We start from the raw sequence: 20,366 nt of genomic DNA, 5'->3' as shown, positions 1-20,366 counted from the left end.
GGTGTAAAGAAAGGAAAGTTGCCTTTTTTTTTTATATAGTATAGAGAGCTGTGTTTGCTGACGATATGAGCGCCTTTTGGGGACAGTCGCGGTGGGTCTTGTGTAGACTGGTGAGACATCCCTGCCATTAATCGGCTGTGATGGCATTGTCAGTCCTCCACTCCTGTGCGTGTCTTCATAATCTGAGCTGACGACCTCATAATCGTATATGTGCAAAAGAAAGTGCGAAGCGCCTTAATATTAGTTTGCCGCGGTGTAGAAAAGGTGTCCCGTGTTTGCACTTGTCTGGGCTATAGCTCAGGGGGAGGTTGAAAAAAATTAAAAGTGCTCACTTTGACTTAAGGCAGAAGCGCAGTCAGCGTCTCAAAGGCTGGCACAGCTATATATATATATATATATATATATATATATATATATATATATATATATATAGCAAAATACCCACGCTAGCAGCGGAGAAGTAGTGTGTTAAAGAAGTAATGAAAAGAAAAGGAAACATTTTAATAATAACGTAACATGATTGACATTGTCATGAGTGTTGCTGTCATATATATGCCTGCCTGAATAAGTCACCCTCTCTTGCTCTTACTTTTTCACCGTTCATTTAATCATGGCTAGTGGCGGAAAAATTATAAAATGGAAGGAGGATTGCACTGAGTATGGCTTTACCAAAACAATTATTGATGGCGAATCGATTATTCATAAAGCTTGAATTGGTGATCTGTTTTTCTGTGTTAACCTCATATTTTTTCATACTTCTTCTCAAACCAAGGGGGTGCGAGGGTAAAATGAATCAGGAACCGCTGATCAATGTAATCGGTGTACCAGGAAATCATGCATTGACAAAAGTTCCCCTTTGCTTGTAATGCAAAGTGTGATTAAATGCATTATTTTTTAACGCGTTATGGAGCACATGCATCAAAGCTTCTCAGCTGTGCTTGTGCTAAGAAAAGGAAACATTTTAAAAATAACTTAACACGATTGTCAGTGTAACCTTTTGTAAGTAGTGCCTGGAGGATTCAGTTTAGAGAAACTCTAGAGACAGCGTGTGTATTAACTTGTGGATTTTTCTGTGAGTTTTTGGTGGCAGTGTGACGAAGTTGCTTGAAGACGGCGTTAGCCACGGAGCTCAGCTCAGAGCGAAATGAGGTGAATGGGAGGGGAGATGATGACGTCACTCCTCCACCCGCCTTAACTCTCAATCCCCCCACAAACACAGTCTCTCGGAATTTGCATAAGCACAGCCTTTGACCAGCAGTTTGAACTTAGAAAGTGATCAAAACTGTTGTTTATACCCTGCGTCCTGTCATTAAACTTGTATCCCGCATTAGCCGTGGGCATGACAAACGCCAGCGGCAGCCTGTCTGTAAACTTAATTTAAACTTTAGGTTTACACCGTGCTCTGTTTTCGAAGTAGCTGTAGGAATGAATATGCTGGTACAGTATGTGTCACTAGCTCGCTTCTTATTGTTTCGCTGCCTTCTCAATTGTGTAATGCATGTTTTCTTCAGCGCTTTTTTGAGCTCTTCCTGGTTTTCTACGTAATGCGTTGACAGTCAGTTCACGTGATTATGTGGAGGCGTGATGATGTCACACGAAACTCCGCCCCCCACGGCCATTGAGCTCAACTCCATTACATAATATGGAGAAAATTAGCTTCCAGTTATGACCATCACGTGTAGAATTTCGAAATGAAACCTGCCCAACTTTTGTAAGTAAGCTGTAAGGAATGAGCCTACCAAATTTCAGCCTTCTACCTACACGGGAAGTTGGAGAATTAGTGATGAGTCTGTGAGTGAGTGAGTGAGTCAGTGAGGGCTTTGACTTTTATTAGTATAGATATATATATATATGTAATGTTTCATTTGTTTTACTTACATAATTTAGACTATTATTTTACCTGTTTTTAAAAGAAAGAATAACAATTCCCTTGTAAAAAAATATGCTTTAAGAGTTGTGAAAAGGGATGGATGAATACCAGATTCATACTTATGACATTGTCAACATTAGTGATTAATATAGACACACTCATATTAAAAACGGCCATGACATATACAGATACTTTTCTTTGACATTCCATAGATGTGTGTGTATGCTAGGTTAATTGATAGCTTTTGTTTGGCTTCATGTGAGTGTGTGCTTAAGTGGGCTCTGCAATGAATTAGTGCCATGTTTGCACCAGGTTCCAGCCTTGTGCCAAATACTACTAGGACAGGCTCCACTGATAATCTGGTCCGTTGTCTGGGGTTATTTTTTAGCTATGCCTAATGCTTCTAATATTATTTGCTTAACTGACGCTCTTTTATCTATTACCAATGATTTTGAAAATATGTATATGTAAAAAACTGATAACAGAGTGCATTCAAGTCATCTTGAGTGCATTATCACCATCTCCTGGCAAAAAGATGTTTTACAGTTTGTTTGCTAAGGGAGAGGGCACACAAGCTGCATCCCAGCCACAGAACTTAAATGGCATGGACAATTTCTGTCATTAAGAGTCATGGTTTAAATTTCTATGATTTTAATATTTCCGTATGATTTCAATAATTGCAATTATTTTCAACATGGTTGAATTTTATAATTGGCATTTTAGCCTTCTTGAACCAGTCATATTAATTGAGTACCTTAGTAATTCAGAAGCATCTAATATTGTGCAAATTAAATGTATTGTGCTTATATGGCTTGTATTTTCATGCATCATGCAAACTTGATAGAAGTCCTTTATTTTCTTGAACAGAGCATCTCTCGTGTTGCCACACTAGCAGTGGACTGCATCAGCTCATTTGCTGTGGACTACTTCTTGCAAACCCAAATGTTTCATGCTGGAGTTCTGTGGCATCTTCTTAGTTATCTGTTCAATTATGACTACACTCTGGAAGAGAGTGGCGTTCAGAAAAGTGAGGAGACCAATCAACAGGTATAGTACAAGCTCCAGTTACGTACTTCAATGTGTTTTTTATTTTTTTGGTAACATTTGTTTACTTTATTTCGGTTTTTATTGGGATTGAATAAGACAAGTATGCCTTTGGCATTTTTTTTAAATCTTATCTGTAAAATCTTTTTAGCTTTTTTCTTGTCTTTTATAGCAATTTATTTGCAACCTAATTTTAACTAATGATGTTGTTCATTCTTATGGTAGATAAATCAGTGTTATGTGCTTTTAATATTTTTGATCCCTACAGTGAAAGGATAATGTAATTATCTTTTTCATTTACAGGAAGTTTCAAATAGTCTTGCCAAGCTAAGCCTGACAGCATCTAGTCGATTAGGTGGTTATGTATCAGAGGATGGTGGAGCCCCAGAAAATCCCACCGTGCAGAAAAGTTTAGTGGCAATGCTTACACCATATGTTTCTAGGAAGCTTGCTACAACTGCCCCAGCTGAGGTAGTGACTTTTGTTTTTTACAATTATTGTTTTTTATGTTTCTGTACAGTATCTGCCAAAGCAGAATGTTTTATAATGGAGTAAAAACCGCAACTTTGGCTTCTTCGCAGATTACACATTTTAAATTTTCCTCAGCACACTTGACCATTTCTGGTGTGATGTTTGTGTGTCAGTGTCTGTGGTATGCACTACCATATTACAACCTAAAATGCTAGAACCTTAATTGATTTTGAAAGTTTACTGAATAAGATTTTCACTTTTTTTTTTCTTAAAATTGTATAGAATCTCTTAATTTCAGGCATCTATAAAAGCTGGTACATGCAGATAGTTTGAAATGGGAAGGTATTGAATTCATATTAACAAGGCACACAAGTTATGGTGACAAAATTCATAATAAAATTAATCAATCCATGTTTTACAAAATTCAGTTACAAAATAGTGGATGAAAGTCGCAAAGTACAACAAAGGGGGTAGGTGCTGAGGTCCCTACTTAGAAAAACCTGTTGTTACTCCCTGATTTATGCTCCATCAAAATATTGAACATAAACTCACAATTGCACCACTTGTCAGACTCACACCGTATTTGAACTTTCTCTACCAAGACTTAAATACCATGTGCAATATTTGTAGCAGACAGATGTACCTTTTCACAGATTACATAATGTTATCTATTGTTTATAATGGACAATCTCTGATAAAAGGGTATATAATGCACTGTTTCAATATCTCATGTGTCCTGTAGGGGGCACAACAGAGCCCCAGGTACAATTGCACCACAACAGTCCCAGTTCATCTAAAGTGCTTTTAATTTAAACAATACCTTCATACAGGCTACTTTTGTTCACAATACAGCACGACTCATTCTCTTCTTTTCCTTCCTTTTTTTCCTCCACCTCCCCTCTCATTTACATTTATAATTACATTTATTTGCTTGGCAGATGCTTTTATTAAAGCTAGAAAAGAGGTAAACATAATTGAGTAACATTAGGCTAGGACCTGTTTGTTCAGCAAGTGTAGTTGGACAGGTAACAAAAGTTGATTGCCACAAGTGAAAAGATATACTAACTAATAAATATACAATCATAGATTGCAATTGATAAAGCAATTAAACTTAATCTAACTTTGAGTAACCCATAAAATAAAATATCACAGAGGAAAGTTTTTTTTTTCCTTGTCAATTAGACAGATATTCGCAGAGCAGATGAGTTTTCAATTGCTTCATGAAAACAATGAGGGAGTCAGCACCACACATAGAGGCGAGTAGCTCGTTCCAGCAACTTGGAACTACATAGGAAAAGAGTCTGGATTGAGACTTGATACCACGCAGAGGTGGCATTACCAGACGATGTTCCCTGGCAGATCTGAGTGGGTTAGAAACAGTATAGGACTTCACCACTTTCTCTTCCACACCCGACTCCAAATCCCAGAGTCGAGTGGAGAGCTCTCTTTTAACTCTGAACACAGAACTACTTGTAGTGCTTGATCTTTCACTCCCAGGGAAGCACTTGTGGGTCAGGCAGGAGCACCAAAATCCCTGTAACATCATTATCCAAGAATTCCCCCTAGTGGCCTCCACAGAACATGACAGGACAGACCCATGGGACTTAGATGCTGCCACCCAGTGTACAGGGGACACTTTCCTCATAGGAGGCAGTCTGCCACTGTGTTGACCTTCCAGGTTCTCGAGTCCATCCCAGATGTTGCTTAATGTTTATTAGGATGCCGCTCCCACTGTAGCCATTGTGACATCCTTCCACCTCTGGGTCCTGGCATGGAAAGGAGGTATTATTGTTCCCTCCCTGACATTCCATTATCAAGGCCTCCTGGCCAGGTAAGGGAAAGTTGTCCATACCGGCAAGGGCCTCCAGTTTGTCCGTCACACTCTGTATCAGTGAAGGCTTTATTGTGCCTCACCAGTATCCATATACAGCACCACACATTGGGTCCATAAATATTTGGACAGAGACAACTTTTTTCTAATTTTGGTTCTGTACATTACCACAATGAATTTTAAATGAAACAACCCAGATGCAGTTGAAGTGCAGATTTTCAGCTTTAATTCAGTGGGTTGAACAAAAAGATTGCATAATAATGTTTGGCAAGTAAAGCATTTTTTTTAACACAATCCCTTCATTTCAGGGGCTCAAAAGTAATTGGACAATTGACTCAAAGGCTATTTCATGGGCAGGTGTGGGCAAGTCCATCGTTATGTTATTATCAATTAAGCAGATAAAAGGCCTGGAGTTGATTTGAGGTGTGGTGCTTGCATGTGGAAGATTTTGCTGTGAACAGACAACATGCGGTCAAAGGAACTCTCCATGCAGGTGAAAGAAGCCATCCTTACATTGCGAAAACAGAAAAAACCCATCCGAGAAATTGCTACAATATTATGAATGGCAAAATCTACAGTTTGGTACATCCTGAGAAAGAAAGCAAGCACTGGTGAACTCAGCAACGCAAAAAGACCTGGACGTCCATGGAAGACAACAGTGGTGGATGATCGCAGAATCATTTCCATGGTGAAGAGAAACCCCTTCACAACAGTCAACCAAGTGAACAACCCTCTCCAGGGGAAGGCGTATCGATATCCAAGTCTACCATAAAGAGAAGACTGCATGAAAGGAAATACAGAGGGTGCACTGCAAGGTGCAAGCCACTCATAAGCCTCAAGAATAGAAAGGCTAGATTGGACTTTTCTAAAGAACATCTTAAAAAGCCAACACAGTTCTGGAAAAACAAACAAACAGCAACTGAAAGCCGCTGCAGTAAAGGCCTGGCAGAGCATTAAAAAGGAGGAAACCCAGCATCTGGTGATGTCCATGAGTTCAAGACTTCAGGCTGCCATTGCCAGCAAAGGGTTTTCAACCAAGTATTAGAAATGAACATTTTATTTCCAGTTATTTAATTTGTCCAATTACTTTTGAGCCCCTGAAATAAAGGGATTGTGTTAAAAAATACTTTAGTTCCCTCACATTTTTATGCAATCTTTTTGTTCAACCCACTGAATTAAAGCTGAAAGCCTGCACTTCAACTGCATCTGAGTTGTTTCATTTAAAAGTCATTGTGGTAACGTACAGAACCAAAATTAGAAAAAAGTTGTCTCTGTCCAAATATTTATGGACCTAACTGTACCTAGGAGATAAGTATGTGTTGGTCGTTGTTGGTGAATTAGTAAATAGATTGTTTCATGTACTCTGTGATAATTTTTTCTTTAAAATGACGATTGTCGTTATCAGTTTTCCTCTTAAGACATGTTGACAGAGAAGTTTTTGCTAGCTAATTTTTTTTGATTGCTAACTTGCAATGTAAGTTTGAAGTACTTGATTAAAAATCAGTAAACGTTACATGACTGGATGCAACCACTGTGGATTGTTATATTAAAAAAAATAATTCAAATGACTGAGCATTCTCATTTGGAATGGTAACAACAATACATAGAATAAATTCAGTGTAACTGTTTACATATGGTTGATGATTCTTTACCTTGAATATGTTATGTTTTTCACATTTGAAGTGACTTAACATGTGTGTGATGTGAATACATAGGTTGTTGGATGGGAGTGTCCAGGAGTGATGGAGGGAATATGTCTGGGCCTAGCCTGGCCTGGCCTGGCCTGGCCCAGACCAGCACAAAATGTATTTGTTCTGCAATGACTCAGGATTTTTTCCGTATATACAATAAGATTCTGAAACCAGTCCAGTCCAGGGTCCGTGAAAGTTGGAGCTTGATCCAACTGTAATTGTTTAAAAGAAAACAGCTTTGACATTGCACTAGTCAGTTGTTGGGCACACACACAACTCCAGCCCTTTTATTTAAACTCACACTCAGATAATACCAGTGAGGAATTTCCATATAACTTAATATGCATGTACTATATTTGGAGATGTGGGAGGAAGACTGGAATTCCCAAAGGAAATGCCACACAGACAAGGGAAGAATGTGTAAACACTGGGTACTGGATTCATATCCAGGATCTATCAGACAGTAGCGCTAACTACTTCACCACCATGCCACCCATATTGTACTATACATTTATATTATTTCTTTAGTTTACACTTTGCTCAGACCACCTTAGATCAGAAAACATAACATAATTGTGTATTAACTTCTCAATTTGTATTGTTGAGTGGATAGGTGCCTTGCTTAGAACTGCACAGTGAGTGAGTGAGTGAGTGATGGGAAATGAAGCAGCAGCTTTGAAATGTACAGTCTACGGCCAGGTAGGTCACACTGCCACAAAAGTAAACAATCATTAAATCACTCAAAGATATAACTCTTTCCTTAATTTTTTTTTTTGTACTTGCTGACTATAAAGAGCAAGAGGCTTTTCCGCCATAACTATATCTTGGCAACTGACCTAGAACAGTGTTTGCTGATCCACTGCTGTACTGTCCCAAAATATAACTCAACATCCAATGCAAAACAATCATAAATTACTCAGATCTACCTATAACTGACTGCAGTGTATCCTGATGTTATACTTTCCCTTGGATAATCAGTTAGAGAAATATACAACAATAGATATTCCAACAGTATGCATGAAACTTTTAGGATTATGCACTTGAATTTGCATTATAAAACTATTCACATAAAGAAAGCAGTTTGTAAATTGTATTTATTAGGCAACATAAACTGAAATACTGATTCTGAAAATGTATTTGTGTACAATACCTCTCTTTACTATTGTTAAATTCCACATGAAATAATAGAAAGGACAATGGACCCTAAGGGAGTCGGAGATATTTTCACTTAATAAATGGTGTATGTAAATTGATTGAATTATCCATCCAGGTTTTGCAGAAATGAAGATTAAATTATTTTCTTTGCAGGTCCTCAAGCTCTTGAACAGTAACTCTGAGAATCCCTATTTGATTTGGAACAATGGGACCAGGGCTGAGCTGCTTGAGTTTCTAGAAAGTCAACAGGAGAGTATGATTAAGAGAGTAAGGAATATGCATCATATTAATTGCATTCAGTATTGTAAATTCAGAATAATATTCATTTTGTAAGTGCCTTTAACCTTTCTTTATTAATACAGGGGGAGTGTGATCAAAGCTTTGGAGCACAATTTGTATTTAGTGAACATGCAAAAGAATTAATTGTTGGGGAAATATTTGTCAGAGTCTACAATGAACAGCCTACATTTTCACTGGAGGTAAATTAGTTTTGATTTGAATATGTACTTTGTATTATGTTAATGTTTTCAGCTTTGGGATTCTGCATAAAGTTTGGTTAAATATCTACAGTTTACTAGGTGTTTTTGTCCGTGGCTTTTCCTTTATTGCCTTTCTGCAGGAGTGCCTACCTTATATTTATCTTTAGCACTTTTTGACAACACATGACTACTTAAATTTCCCATTGCTCATTTTCTTCTTACAGCATTACAGTCTTAAGTCTTGGTACTCCCTTGAGTACCATATTGAGTTTTTTGCAGTGAAATTTTCACCTGAAAAAAATGGTAGTTCACTTCCACTTTTTACAGTTCTTGATTTCCTTGTTCTTTTTCACTGTTTCTTAGTATATCAGTTTTAATGCTAAATGTAAGCATTCTTATATCACATAATTTTTAATTTCCACGTCATAATGCTTTTTCTTTAGAGCCAATGGTGACATTTTATTATGAACAAAATTGATAAATAGATAGCAGTCAGGAATACTGTTTTGTCTGTCCTACCAGGCATAATTCGGTGGGCTTCTATTGGTCTAGTGCAGGGGTATGCAACTCTGCTCAAGTATGGCCACAATGGCGGTAGGTTTTTCTTCCTTCTTTCTTAATCAGTGACCATATTCTGCTTTCAATTGACTTCTTTTTTCTCTTCATTTTAATTACCCTTTTTTAAAACTCAGGGAATTGCTTCATTTTTTTTCCTTTAATGGCAACTAAAGGAAAATGAGATGTAAAGTGAGCAATCTGGTGTCCAGATAAGTTGGGGCTTCAAACTCTAGCCAGTTTTACTCTTGACGAGATTTTTTAATTAGAAGCTGATTCTTATTGTTAATTAAACCCATTTTTAATTCTGTGGCTTGGTGATGGCTCTCATTCTGCCACAGCAAGCAAAACAACAATTACTGAGACGTTCACCTTTTTATTTTCAGATAGTACAGTATATTATGAACACAGGTTAGCTGGTCATGCATTGGCTCATTTTGTATTTTATTATTATTTAACTGCTAATCAAGGAAAAAAGAAATCATTGAGGGGTCGGAGTCTTAAGTAGCACCTCAGTTAAAATTAAGGCAAAATTAGTTAATTAAGCAACAAAAAATGGTCTTGAATTAAGAAACTGGTTAGAATGAAAACCTGTAGCTACTTTGGCATTCCAGGATTAGAGTTGGATAACCCTGGTTAGTGAAAAGAGTTGATTTACTCTCCTTCTCAAAGTCTGGTGAGGCGTGGGGCTTAATAAAGGTAATAACATTTGCATAGTGCCAAAATTCAAATGGCTCAGATATTGGATGTTGGAAATGATAACTGTGAACTGCAAAGATCATCAGTCCTATTCCTTACTCAATCAGTGGGAATATTGGCAGGATCAAGAGAGTCTTTTTTGTGAGTAGTCAAACACAAAGAATTTATAATTTGATACATTTCACCCATTTTTAAACTGTAAATGGTGGCAATGTTCCTATTTAGGAGAGGTAAGACATGAGACTCAAATATTACTGTCTATTAGATAACATATTTTTTATTGTCATGTTCAATGAATAATGCACAGCAGTCTTCACTATGTCAATGTAAAATAGTATATAAGTGATTAAACATCTAAAAGAATATATCGAAGGCTTTTTCTACTTTAACTATAACCTTTAGTACTTTAGACTCCTGGTTCCATATAAACCAGTACCAACTTTCATTTTGTGTGGATAGAAAAACTGAGAGGAAACCTTAATGCGCAGAATGTGTCTAATTTTTCAAATTGCAAATGAAAGCAGATTAATTTCAGTGTAAGATCAAAATGTAATTGATAAACCTTAAGCATATGTTTAAAAAAAATAACTCACTCAATATTTGAAATGCACCTCGCATATCTTTTGGGTTCCAGAATCCCTACACAGTTCCTGTTTATCATGTTTAACAGGAATTGTTGTTGATTCTCGGTCAAATTCTTAGTGTAATTGGATTGCAGAAGAACTATGCCATCGTTTAAGAAATTACAAACACTGTATCTTGAAGGAGCATTAGAGGGCATCTTTCAAATGTCAGACAGCTTTAGTCTAATGGGCACATTGTGATGTATGAAGGGAGTTTTGTTCCTGAAGCCTCACCAATGTCTCATTTCAGTTACGCCTGCAGATCCAAAACAATTTTTTTTCAGTTACTCACTTCCATTTATTGTTATTATGACAAATTATTTTGCAATATTTTGTATTTTTATTCTCATTTAATGTTTCTTATTATAATTCAGAGCCTTGTGTTTCCTATATTTATCTTTTATTTGATGTTTATTGTTATGGATCCAAAGTTGTTCATTGATCTTTTTCTGTACATTATTGTTTCATTTTGAGTTTTTGTGACGCTCCTTGAGCACACGAAAGACAAAATTTCAAGTATCTAGTGTTAGAATTTTTTACTTTTGGAATATAATATAAGAAAAAAACTAAATGAGAGCATAAAGTTCAATGACTAGAATTGCTGCACTTGTTAAATGTTGGTGAGTTGTAGTGGAACATAATATTTTTTGACTTTTTTACTGTAAGTGCACAGTACTTACAGCCTTTTGCAAGACGCATATGAGAATGGCAATAGGCTGTCTCATGTGTTTTTATGTAGTGGTTCTACTCCAGGTTTTTCCTAAATTGTTGTATTCTTCACCCTAACCCATTACCAATGGACAGGTACCTTATCTAACTGGGAGTAGCCCCAAGGGAAACCTTATGCTAAAATATTACATTGGAGGCTTTACCTGATAGTCAGACATGGGCCATCAGGAAAACAAGTTCTAGCTTTTTTTCCTTGTATTGATAGTTAACTGTTATGGAGGTTTTCTGGTCATGTTGGCAGTACACTTGTATTGTAAATCTCCAGAAGGCTTTTGACTGTGTGCCCAGTTTATCCTATGTTGTGTTTTTCATGCATGACTCAGCACCTCTTTGCTGTATATGGCGTTCCGTTACCTTTTGACACAGGCAGCACTTTAGCAACACACAACCATAACTCTCTTCCTCCCTCTAGCGTCTGAAACTGTTTAGAATCTTATTTCCAGACTTTGAAGAGGACCTGTCCTTCTCCCCAATAGCCCTGCTACACTTCATTCTCCAGAAGTATTTTTAAATTGTATTATGTCTTTGAACTTTGAAAAGGGACATTCACCCACCCCTATGATTGTCTAAGAAGATAGTAACACAGTAAAGTTATACATAATGATAATAAAGTAGCCCTGAATTTACCTATAAGCAAAATAATTACATGCTTAGGACACCGAAGGAAACATATCACTAGAAAGGTGCTACAGTGCCCTCCATAATATTTGAAACAAAGGCATATTTTTCCTTGATTTATAAGGTCAGGTGGCCATGCCATTTTAATGGAATGTACAATATACATTAATTTCTGGATTAGTTCTATTTTTTTATTTTGCACAATAAAAAAAAATTTGAATTTAAAGGAAATAGTTGTGTGTGGTCTTTGGGACAAAAAAAAAAACCTGAACACTTATAGCAGTTTTACTATATACATGAACTTGGGGAGGCATCACTTAACTTTTAAGAATTGCCCAGGGCAGAGGACATAGACCCAGCTGAGCTTGCTGCACCATTGGCTTTCATAAGAAGACTTTGGTTATATCATATCTTAGCCGTATTGCTGGAATATGAGTCCTATTTTCTTGAGACAAAGATTAATATCTCCAGATTGACAAAGTTTTTTTTTGAAAGCTTCAAGCCTTGCCCTCCGTAGCTGAGGTGTTTCAGTTCCCTGTTGGTGAGCCAAGGCATTTGCTTCCTTTCAACACTGTGTCTCTTCAACTGTGTCATTAGCACAACATTTTTGTTGCATGGCGGTGCTTGCTGCACATGGGTCATTCATAGTAAGAAGTGAGGTGCATGTAAGCGCCGAAAAACAACATAAAAGTGCATGCATGCTCCATCTAGTGGCTGTTGTTAAGCGTGAGCAGAGTGGACTGCTTAACACACACACACACACGCGTGCACACACACACAGGTCTTTCATTTATGTATGTCTAATTAGATCAGCTGACTTAAATAATTCTTAAAAAAAAACAACTTAAAACTCATTTGCTCAGGAATGCATTTCATTCTCCCTGTCATTCTGATCCTTTTTTCTGCTTACCTCTCTGTCCCAGTGTTCTGGATGATTTTTATCTGCTCCACAGTTTAAAGTTACAAATCAAACAATTCAGATGAGATTAAAGTGCACATTGCAGACTATAATTTAACGGTGTTTAAAAAAGATAAAATTATCTTTGTCTCAAACTTTATGTAGGGCACTGTATATACATTTATTATTACTATTGCTTTAATTGATTAAAATTAATTACTTTAATTGATAAAAATGGTCCTTATGAAAATTAACATCTCAATAGAACTACCCACTGTTAACCTATACAATTAGGACAGCAAAAGGACTGGATTTAGTGTGAAAAGCATATGCACATAGATTATACCACAATATATTTGTAACCATGATAGTTTTTAATTATATTGTGATACAAATTTTTGGCCATACTAATACCCCCAAAGCTGTCTTGTCCTGTTCTTGTTCAATTTTTCATTTTCTGATGCATACTAATATTTCATGTTACACATTCTATGAAATGAGTTAAGAACTTTTCTATACAACAATGTACAACAGAGCAAACAGACAAGTCCACTGGCATAACAGTACTTTGAATTCCTGAATTGCCATAGGCTGACCAAGATTGCCAAAGACAGAAATAACTTTATTATGAACATATCTGGCATCAATAAAACAAGAACGTGCAAGTCTGAAAGCCTAAAATATTCTTTAAAAATCACAGACAGCACAGAGATGTTAGTACTGTAGAAGAGTAGAGAGCCATGATGCCTGTTTAGCTTTAAGAAGTTGGCAGAGTGGCATCTATCTATTGTATGAGAACAACGAGCATCCCGACTGGAACTGAAAATTTCCCCCTGCTCAGATGGGATGCCAATGTGAGTACTCGGGCAAATGAGCCAGAGTGACAAGGAAATAAATTTACATCCGGCTGGTATATTATATCAGACAGATGGAGAAAAGATGTGGAATGGGAGTGGTTTCATTCACCACATGCTAGGTGGCAGTGATCCTCTAATGAGAACCCAGTCAGGACACCTGCAGGGTGCTACATAGAGGGAGTCTGAAAGTGCAGCCCAGTAGGGGGTCCTTTGGGATTGATAGAGGGTGCTGCCAGGGGAGGACCACCCTACTTTGTATGTGGCCCTAAAGTGCTTCCTTGGGGAGACAGAATGGCACAGGAAGCATTCCCGGGTCTGGCTTAAAAAGGAGCCTACTGCCACACATGAACAAGTCAGAGTCGGGAGGCTCAGCAGGGCAGAGAAGATAGAAGAATTGTGCTTTATTGTTCATTTATGGTATTACTGTGGCTGATTATTGAAGAGAGGTATTTGGTAAAGGTGTTTGGTGTGAATAAATAATCTTCATTTTACCACATCAGTGTGTAATTAATTGTAATCAGACACAAAGGATGCCTTTTAATGGCTGGTACAAATGTAATCTGGCTAAATTATGTGGGAATATGATCAATATATGATTTAAACATTAAATGGGATCTTTAGAGAAAAGCAACTGCTAATCACGGGCCATGTGTAACATGTTTTGAATACACATGACATAGACCACATTAAAAAAGTCTGTGGACTGGATCACTCCCATGTGCCTTGAGTTTGACACCACTGCACTTGAAAAATAAAATATTATTATTATATTTATTTTTTTATATGCAGTTCAAACTGGAAAGTCCTACTCCTAACACTACCTCTAACTATCTTGAGGTGCACTGTTTTGAAAGCACTTGTACTATATATGTTAGATATGCTACCTCTAGGAAATATAATCTCTGCAGTAAATATTAATGGAATGTTAGTAAAGTCGGTCAGGCCTCTTTTAGCAAAGACTGTAACTTGCATGTAGTAAAATAAATGGGTTTCTGGGGATCCGTGTATAGAGTATTTTATGGTTAATTTGATCAAAAATCATGTGCTGTTAACAAGACCAGTTTAACCTTGTAAAATGAGTAACGAACACACTTTTCAGAATGTTCAAATTCTATTTTACTAGGAATATTAGCCTGTAGGTTATCTAGGTTTTAATTATTTCTTTGAAAAAGCAGAAGCTAATGCCAAAATAGTGTTTTTGGGTTGAAATATTACTACTTTAGCTCTAAAAACATGACTAGCATGTGTAAATTATCACTGAGAATTTTTTTGGTAAAATTGTGCCTGGCACTTTATATCGATTTCAAAGCATTCAGAATGTTAGAGAGCATTAAAAGTCTATCCAGTTCATCCATACACGATGCCTGGCACTTCTGTTTTATGAAAGAAACTCTGTAGCCAGGGCATCTTTTCCATTAGATTCTAAAGAGTAAATGATCATACAGTATTTCTAAAGTATATAAATTATTTCTCTATGTTCAGTGACTTTAATTTTTGCAACATTTCCAGAATGTCATTCTAAACTTGCTTGTTATCTGTTAGAGCTTGTATCCAATTGCTTTCTTTCCATGTTCATAACAAGAATAATACAAATAGTTTTTTGAATTCCTTTGTGTTTAATACATTAAATTTTGTTTGTAAAGCCTTTGTAGGCCTCAGTGGTGGGCAATTATAGATGTTCATTGTTAATTTTGGAGGTGTGGCTGATTAATTCTCGTCTTTCTGTTTTTCGGTTCATTTTTGTTCCAGTAGTTATCATCTGAAGAAACATTTATTTCAACTTAAGTATCAATTTAAATCAAGTTCAGTTTATTACAATCGTTATTAGTTTGTAGCAGTAGGTTAAAGAAAGAAATTGAGAATAGCCCAATCCCATCTCCATTTGCCTCCCCAAACAAAGGCTAAGATCAAACTGTTCAAAGTCCTAGTCCTCTGACATGCCACAGAATAACACATACCAGAAGCAAACAACTCTCCCACAAAAATGTAATAATGAATTATTATTGGAATTAGCATTGAAACATAATAAAAAATAGTACAGCTAAAAGGATAAGATATGGAAATAGTTGAATGTAACAAAAATTTCACATAATAGGAAATTAAATATCAGAGAGGATTTTGGAGAGTTAGTATAATTAATAACAGTGGTTGCTGGTTTCGGTGTATGAAACTGAAAATATAATGGTTCAGTGTCATAAGAATTTTTAAGATTTGACAACAGTAATATTTTGTCACCTATAAAAAGAAGAGAACAAAGCTCCAGTGTATGAAGGTATACTATCATTATAATATCAATGAAGTCCACAGTGACAACTAACATAGTTTTAGCACATTCAAAATAAATCATTTAATATCATCAATCTATAATTTTGTTAAATAATATTAGGTTGATATCAATAGATTGTTATATTGTAAATAATACTTAATGGTTTCTAACTAAAATAATGCACTTCTACAGGGGGGTGGTCTTTTCTTACATTATTACAAGAAAAAGCCCACCGCTTATGTCTATATGGCTGCTTGTAGTGCATTTATTCAGTCAGCAAGATACATTTTCAGTGGCTTCTCAATTTGTGGGTTAAATGTGTGTGCGCTTAATCTCAGATTGTCATTTTTATGCTAGGTAAATACAAAATACTTCATGGAATTCCTAACTTATTTTTCTACAATCCCAATACTGAAATCACAAAACATATAGATCTTATTCGCATCCCTTTCCCCCTAGCAATGTGAAACACTTTTTTCTCTTTCCTAATATTTGAGAATTTAACAATGAAGTCTCTTATGAATGTTTGTCAGGCAAACAATATCAGTTTTACGGTTATTATAAAGGCCAATATCAAATATTTTGTTGAAGAACTTCAAGATTAATATGGTAAGAAATTCCACACCCTCCATTCTCTGAAATATTCTAAGAATTATCCGGTTTCTAACCCAACCTTTTATATTTTTTTTAATTTATCCCACACAGCCTTGTTGTAGCAGAAATTACTCTGTCTCGTGTCTCAGTTTATCTATGCTAGTTCTATAATACTGGATTTTTTCTTTTTTTGTTGCATCTATGAATCTATAAATCGGGCACTGGTTGCGTTCGTGTTTAAACTCCCGCCTATCCACACAGAATTACTTCTCACAGTTTCAATTAAAAGCTTAAAATTTTTTTTTATTACTTTTAATGTTATGTTTAGGTGACATACTGTATGCCCATTTGCCATTTAGAATGAGCAATGAGTCACTATTCTTCTTGAAAACAATTTTGAACCAAGGCTGTCAAATGATTTGCGAGCTCAGCTAGAGCCATGCATTTTGCATGTTGTTTGGGTTTCTTCTCCAGCTTTAGCATTGGGTTTGTAAAGCCCTGCATTCTCTACTTTAGTATCCAATTCTGATAGTGATTAACTAGTTGAAGTTGCCACCCTTTCTAGTTCTGCCATATGTTTAGGAGGTACAGTAATCCCTCCTCGATCGCGGGGGTTGTGTTCCAGAACCCCCCACGATAGGTGAAAACCTATGTTTGTATGGTTATTTTTATATATTTTAAGCCCTTATAAACTCTCCCACACTGTTAACATTTTTAGAGCCCTCTAGACATGAAATAACACCCTTTAGTCAAAAGTTTAAACTGTGCTCCATGACAAGACAGAGATGACAGTTCTTTCTCACAATTAAAAGAAAGCAAACATATCTTCTCTTCAAAGGAGAAGAGAATGTCAGAGAGAGAGCATGACAGAAAAGCAAAAAATCAATACGTGCTGTTGAGCTTTTAAGTATGCGCACCGCGATAAAGCAGCTGCAAAGAAGGGAGCAATGTGAAGGTAGTCTTTCAGCATTTTTTATTGTAGCGTCCGTATCTTCTAGGCAAACAGCCTCTGTGCAAACGGCCCCTCTGCTCACACCCCCTCCGTCAGGTGCAGAGAAAGTCAGAGAGAGTGAGAGAGACTGAGAAAAACAAACAATCAAGCACCGCTCAGGAAGCACATTGTATATCATTGAGGAGTTTTATTTAATACGTAATACATGATCTGATTGGGTAACTTCTAAGCCATCTGCCAATAGCGTCCCTTGTATGAAATCAACTGGGCAAACAAACTGAGGAAGCACGTACCATAAATTAAAAGACCCATTGTCCGCAAAAATCCGCGAACCAGCGAAAAATCCGTGATATATATTAAGATATGCTTACATTTAAAATCCGCGATAGAGTGAAGCCACGAAAGTCGAAGCACGATATAGCGAGGGATCACTGTATTGCATGTTCTTTACAATAGGAAGCTGTCCTTAGAAGTCTTTAAATCCAGAAGATATCATAGAAAAATATAAAATGAATACTTTCATTGAGAGGAGGCCTCAAACATCTATACTTGACTACAGATGAGAAAAATGTTCTTTTGTAATGTACAAAAGTAAGCAAAGAGTTTACAAAAGCCTTAACTCCTTATGACTTGGAAATTAAGGCATTTCTTGATAAATTTCGCCCTTTAAGCCAGTCAGGATATATTTTCTTAACAGTATATTTTCAAATGCACATTTTTAGACAGCAGTTTATGTAAATTGTGATAAATTGATAGATGAGTCTATTTTAAAATGTTTTATATACATTTTTGCATCAGTTTAGACATGAAATGTAATGTAAATATAGTGTGTGTTTCTTAAAATTTAATTTGCAAGCTTAATCTGAAATAATCTTTCATATTTTTCAGGCAGTGTAAAATTTTATTTTGTGAAGTAAAATAGTTTATATAGTTTTCAAAAGGCAGGGCCTGTATTTATGTCTAGTTTGATTCTTTTTATTTCAGTTTCCAAAAGCTTTTGCTGCTAGCCTTCTAGATTACATAGGCTCTCAGGCACAGTATCTCCATACTCTAATGGCAATCACTCAGAAAGGGAAGGTGGAATCAGATCAACATGGGGATCGACTTCGAAGGGTAGAAATGGCACTAGAAGCTTTAAGAAATGTAATTAAACATAACCCAGGTAAATATATTTATTTAAAGCTTTCATTATTTTCTTAAATTATTGACCTGTTTATATCACATACAGTATTTCATGACATCATTAAGTTATTGTACATACTTTTTTAAATTTTTTTTTTTGCTAACTCTGTTTTGTTTTGGTAATATTTTCTACAGGGTCAGAAACGGAATGCATTGGTCATTTTAAGTTGATCTTTTCTCTTTTACGAGTTCATGGGGCTGGGAAGGTTCAGCAACTGGCCCTAGAGGTACATTTTTTTCCTGTGAATCTTAATAATAGATTTTAATTTTAAAACTATAAATTTTTAAATAATGTAATGTGCTCATATAGGGAGCAGACAACCTAATTTACCTTATAATATATAAACAGCCAGAATACTTTTCATTCTTCTTTGTTATATGTCATGTGCGTTCAGCCAGTGTTAATTTTCTGACTTAATTGGTTCATTTCCATTCTTTTGTTTATGTTTGTAACAACAGGTTGTCAACATTGTGACCAGTAACCAGGAATGTGTTAGTAACATTGCAGATTCCTTGGTTCTTTCAAACTTATTGGTTCTACTTCATTCACTGCCATCAAGTAAGAAGCCTCAAAACTCCTGTGCACTGTAAATGTATATTAAAATTAACTATCATATGCAATTTCTGAATAAAATTCCATGTTTATGGATATTATTAATTGCTCATGTGATATATTACTCTTAAGTAAAGTGGTAAAAACTGAAGTCATTCATCCTCATCTGACTGCTCTTATTTGTCATAATTTCTTTTTATTGAAAACCTTTGTGAAAAATTATTCACAATGCAACAATTAAGTAATTAATTGCACTAGAATAATTAACTGAAGTAAATGTAACACTTTGGAGTTTACTGAAGTTGTTATATATTTGCTATTGTGTTATGGTACACAGTGTAAAGTCTGTAATTCCAAATTTAGAAAGGGACACATTATTAGATTAGTTTATAGTATTTTTTTTTATCTTTTTACTTTTTAAAATTTTTCCTTTTTTAGGTCGGCAACTTGTTCTTGAAACCCTTTATGCACTTACATCTAATACTAAAATTATTAAAGAAGCCATGGCAAAAGGTAAGCAAAAACTTCTGTTGATATTTTCAGATAAAAGTGAAAATTGCTCTGCTGCATATTTCATTTAATTTTTAATTAAATGTATTTTTCAAAAGAGTCTTAAAATATTTCTCTTACCAAATCATCTGTTTTACAGGTGCATTGATATACCTGCTTGACATGTTTTGCAACTCCACTCATCCTCAAGTGCGGTCTCAAACTGCTGAGCTTTTTGCCAAAATGACCTCAGACAAATTGATTGGACCCAAGGTGAGTGACTTCATCAAAGTTGGGGATGCTATATGTTATCTCACTAAAGCAAAGTTTTGAGGAAACTCAGATTAAACATAAATATTATTTAAGTCACGGGTGTCAAACTCCAAGCCTGGAGGGCTGCAGTGGCTACAGGTTTTCATTCTCACCCTTTTCCTAATCAGTGACCAGTTTTCACTGCTAATTCACTTTTTTCTCATCATTTTAATAACCCTGTTAGAAGGATTCAGTCCTCTGAATTGATACTTATCTTCATTAAATTGCAGCAAAACAGAAATGAGATGTGAAATGAGTTGACAGATGGCCAGCTAAACTGGGGCTTCAAACTCCAACCAATTTCATTCCAACTAATCTCTTAATGAGAAGCTAATTCTTGCTGTTAAATAAGCCTGTTATTTAATTTCATGGCTTGTTGCTGCTCTCATTCTGCCACAGCAGACATTTCCAAAACTGTTGATTTTCTGTTTTTTTTCCGTAAAATGTTTTGGTGACCTGAGAGATCAGCCTTACCGAGACCTTCACCTTTCTTTATAT

At 35.9% G+C, this 20,366-nt stretch overlaps 1 protein-coding gene across 3 annotated transcripts in view; it reads left to right on the top strand.

The window, feature by feature from the left end:
• LOC120529567 (dnaJ homolog subfamily C member 13) overlaps positions 1-20,366 on the top strand; it is a 301,442-nt gene that overhangs the window by 250,363 nt on the left and 30,713 nt on the right. For all 3 annotated transcript variants that reach the window (XM_039753466.1, XM_039753464.1, XM_039753465.1), the window contains 9 exons: positions 2,738-2,917; positions 3,218-3,385; positions 8,216-8,329; positions 8,425-8,541; positions 18,317-18,494; positions 18,650-18,741; positions 18,974-19,073; positions 19,506-19,580; positions 19,717-19,829. In XM_039753466.1, coding sequence (XP_039609400.1) covers positions 2,738-2,917; positions 3,218-3,385; positions 8,216-8,329; positions 8,425-8,541; positions 18,317-18,494; positions 18,650-18,741; positions 18,974-19,073; positions 19,506-19,580; positions 19,717-19,829 — 1,137 coding nt within the window. The remainder of the gene's footprint in view (positions 1-2,737; positions 2,918-3,217; positions 3,386-8,215; positions 8,330-8,424; positions 8,542-18,316; positions 18,495-18,649; positions 18,742-18,973; positions 19,074-19,505; positions 19,581-19,716; positions 19,830-20,366) is intronic.

Source organism: Polypterus senegalus, chromosome 5, assembly GCF_016835505.1.
Source record: "Polypterus senegalus isolate Bchr_013 chromosome 5, ASM1683550v1, whole genome shotgun sequence".
NCBI lineage: Eukaryota > Metazoa > Chordata > Cladistia > Polypteriformes > Polypteridae > Polypterus > Polypterus senegalus.
Note: the sequence above shows the minus strand (reverse complement) of the source record. Positions and strands in the feature narration are given on the sequence as shown.